General features: G+C 38.9%; 1 protein-coding gene across 1 annotated transcript; it reads left to right on the top strand.

The window, feature by feature from the left end:
* The first annotated feature begins 2,008 nt into the window (after positions 1-2,008).
* LOC112292991 (uncharacterized) lies at positions 2,009-3,524 on the top strand. The gene has a single exon (XM_073539488.2). It carries the CDS (start codon positions 2,646-2,648, stop codon positions 3,183-3,185), a length of 540 nt encoding a protein of 179 aa, XP_073395589.1. The 5' UTR covers positions 2,009-2,645; the 3' UTR covers positions 3,186-3,524.
* Positions 3,525-4,002: the final 478 nt, after the last annotated feature.

A 4,002-nucleotide genomic window follows, 5' to 3' on the forward strand; every position in this document is an offset into this window, starting at 1 on the left:
ATAGAAATTGATGTATCGAAAATAACATAGAATTTATCACCACGGAAATGCCAACACAATTAATCTTATAGAATACATGTAGAAATATGTAAAATATATTATTTTAAATAAAAAAATAAATTACAGCTTGATGAATTTATTATTGTATTGATAAGCAAGCCAAATTTATGATATTATTTTAGAGGAATCCTTTTAATGCAATACTATAACAATGCCTATGCATTGAGTAAATTAAAAAAGTATTCTTTAAGAAACAAAGACAAGCAGTAGATTGTAAGATTGTAAAGAGCCAAGTAGTATGTTGAGCTTTATATACAAGATCATTTTTCAAACTTAGAAGCTCTTGATATATGTCATACAGAGTTTGTATTTCAAAGCTAAGATATTCTAATAAAATGGTATATTATTAATTTATTTCACAAATGGTACAAATATAACAATTATGGTCTTATATATAAATACATGTAGGCTGTATGATGGATTGTTAAAAAAAAATATCTATATTTGTTATATTTATTACCAAGCACATATGAAGATAGTGAAATCTTTAATAAAAAAAGAAGATGTTAATCATAATGGCCCATGAGATAGGCCATATAATCAACAAAATGATGATCTAAGTAATAGAAGAGATAGTAGAATTTAAATTCATAAATATGATGTTCAAGTTTGTAAGTTGTTTTATATAACTCATTTAATGATACAGATAAGATGGAAGCCTTGACTATAGAAGAACATGATGTATTCAATAAAGTAATAGAATCAATCTTAATACTTTTAAGAAGTACAAAAAACTTACTACCGAGATCTCTACAAATTCGTATGCCAAGAGAAGGTAGTAATATCACTTCTATATAAGTTCATATTACAAGACTAGACTTAAATTTTGAAGCCAAAAAAAAAAAAAAAAAAAAAAAAAAAATGATAATGAAGAAGCATATGGTAGAAAGAATCTAGTAGTATCAAGACATGGTGAATTCAAAGTTCTATGATGAAGGCAAGAAGTTGTTAAAAGAAAGCATATACAAATAAAATTACTTAAGTTGTGTAAAGAAGCATGTCTAGAGCATAGTAATTTAAATATGTTTTTTTATCAAAGTCACCAAAACTAAGTGTATTAATTATCAATACATGATTGTAAAAAAAGATAATAGTATAGCATTAGATAAGAAAGGATGTAATATTGACCAAGACATAGAATTATTCTTCAAAGATTTAGATTTTTATTATGAGAGTGGATGCAAAATTTTGCACTTCATAAAAGGATTTAATTTAATTTAATTTTATGATATTTCATATGTGGTATTTACCATTGTATATAATAAAGACTAATTTTAGTGGTAGTTTTTATGACCACATTATTATGGTTATTGCATTTTTTTAATTTTGAAACTACTTTGATAAAAATTACCTACTTAGATACAAATTTTATCTATAAAATACTTTTCCTAGAGAAAGAATTAGCAAAGAAGTTAATCAATGATGAATCCTTGTTTATAAAATATCTATGTTTGATAAAAAATTAATGAGTAAATTTTTTAAGTTACAAAAAAAATACTTCAAAACAAAAGTACACTACCATGTACATTGAGTGCTATTGTGTATGAAAAAAAAAATATATATATATATATATATATTTGAAGCAAGAGTGATGGTTGAAAATTGGGATTGAGAGGCAGCCCCCGAACAAAATTCAGCACACATGTGAATGTGGATCAGTGCGAGCCGAATGAGGGGGTAGAATATGCATCAGTGCGGACCAAAGGAGGAGTGGGTTCTGAGTTCCCAACCTGCCTGCCCTCTTGGTTCTCTTACGTTCCCTCCCTACGTTCCAAAATATCATATCGGCGGTTGAGATTGAATCTGAGAGGCAGCTGCGATCCGACGGCCCAAGATGGTGGAGCCAGTCGATCGATCTGGGAGGTTTCTGCGAGAGTTCTACGAGGCTTGCCCCTTGCTTGGATAAAAACCGCGTCGACTTCGGGAGGAAACGGCTTAGGAAACGTCGCTTCGACTCATCCCGACGGTTCAGGGCATCGCCTGGAGCAACGACGCATCATCGGAAGGGGCACTGACGATTCCGCGGAAACGTCGGCACGGGAGAATGGAGCTGTTGGCGGTTGGAATATAGAAGGCCCTAGACGAATGCGCCAACCCATCTTCGTCCTCCATGAATCCTGCACGGACTTTCCGTCGCTGCTTCGTTGTTTCCCTGATAGCAAGTAACTGCCCCTCCTCTTGGAATTCCTCTGCAGATCCCTGACCGCGCAATCGACGCGACCCTGACGAATCCGCTCCAGGGGACCTGGAACTTTCCTGTCTCATCCTTGCCAATGTTGGTGGTCTTCAGATGTAACTGTCGTCTTGTACCACAAGCATCTCCATATCAGTCTTGGTGGCCAACGCTCGGTTTCGGATTTATTGGATTCAGGTCTGAGAGTGCATTAGACCGCTCGCCTGCCTGGAACTTCAACTGGGTTTCCGCCGTGGTGCACTTGAACTGTCTTTGTGTGGCGAGGGTGTTGTGTTCCGTTTGCGAATATTTTGAACGCTTTGAAGAGAGGACCGTGTTGTGAGTAAGGGATCGAACATCGCTTCCTTAGGATTTGTGAGTGAGAGTGCTGTGTGGAGATTCATTGGGAAAGATGTGTTACGGTGGAGTTGCGGGGAGCAGTGCGCATCAACAAGTGCAGCTGCAGAGTCATGGAGAGCAAGGGACAAGTGCATGGCAGGAGTCGCAATTGAAGAAGGCGTTCCATCTGATGGACCGCGACGGAGACGGGACTATTAAGTCCGAGGATTTATCTCATTTTTTGCAGTATTCGCTCAAGAGTAGTCTGAGTGCTGAGGAGATAGATCTGATGATATCGTTGGCAGACAGGGACGGTAATGGTGCCGTGGACTTTGAGGAGTTTCTGTCACTCGTGAAGGTACACATTCCTCAGAGGGTGGAGAGCTTGTCGTCGCTCGGTCAGGATGCCTTGGAGCAGATGTTTCGCGTGCTGGACCGCAACGGCGATGGAGTACTGTGTTCGGATGATTTAAGCGGCGTGATGGGGAGTTTGGGGCAGATTTTATCGTCAGAGGATCTTCTGGCTATGGTTGAGACTGCCACCGGATCGAATCGGCGGAAGGTTACCTTTGAGAACTTCTGTCAACTAATGAGCACCGATGCTTCATGTTGAGACATCGGCGTCTAGGTTTCGTAACCCTAGACTTAGATTCTGGCGTACCTTAGCTCGTATGGGCAGTAATGTGTGTCGTTCAGTATGAGAAGACCAGCAGGTTGACGAAGAGTGTGTTTTGCGTCGTTTCATACCTCCAGCGATTCAACAATAGATCATATCAGAGTTTAGCAGATGATACCATCACATTCGATATCAGTGAGGCACCTTTCATAGGTATCCACCCTGGCGCACGAGCTTAGGACAATGACGACAAGGGAAACATTTTAGAGTATGTACACATCACAATTTTTTTCCTATTAAATCAATAAATTACTTCCAACATCTTATTAGGCGAAATCGGTTGCATTACTTTTATAAGAGAACACCAGATGTATTTGTCTTTGGACGGTCTGATGGAATGCAGCTTATCATGCTGGTGAGACAAAACACCAATTTTTCTCTGGCAAGCGAGAGCGTTACGTCAGTACAGTGTCGGTCATCACACCCCGTACGGTCTCTGAAAAGCAAACGCAGCCGCTTGTGGAAGTACCATTTATGCGGTTTTCTTTGTCCTCATCGATAACGTCGAATGCCCACTGTCCCAGTTGATTGACTTGTGACGACACATCAAGCCACGGATTGTGACACTGATTGTTCAACGCAAGAAGAGAACTTCTTCAAACATCAAGTCGGCGTTTTTACTGCACCAAAGACTTCTTCCACAGTACCCTAATCTTTGCACAAAACCGTTGAACGCTCCCTACAACGCTGGCATTCTTTCTTGTAAAAGTCCGTCAACACCCTATGGTAACCATTGCACTTTCAATAATACCTC

The sequence above is a fragment of the Physcomitrium patens genome, chromosome 16 (genome assembly GCF_059467195.1).
Source record: "Physcomitrium patens ecotype Gransden chromosome 16, ASM5946719v1, whole genome shotgun sequence".
Taxonomy (NCBI): domain Eukaryota; kingdom Viridiplantae; phylum Streptophyta; class Bryopsida; order Funariales; family Funariaceae; genus Physcomitrium; species Physcomitrium patens.

Bases quoted from the DNA above. Each gene is read 5' to 3' on its own strand.
- LOC112292991 (XM_073539488.2), top strand. From the start codon at position 2,646: ATGTGTTACGGTGGAGTTGCGGGGAGCAGTGCGCATCAACAAGTGCAG.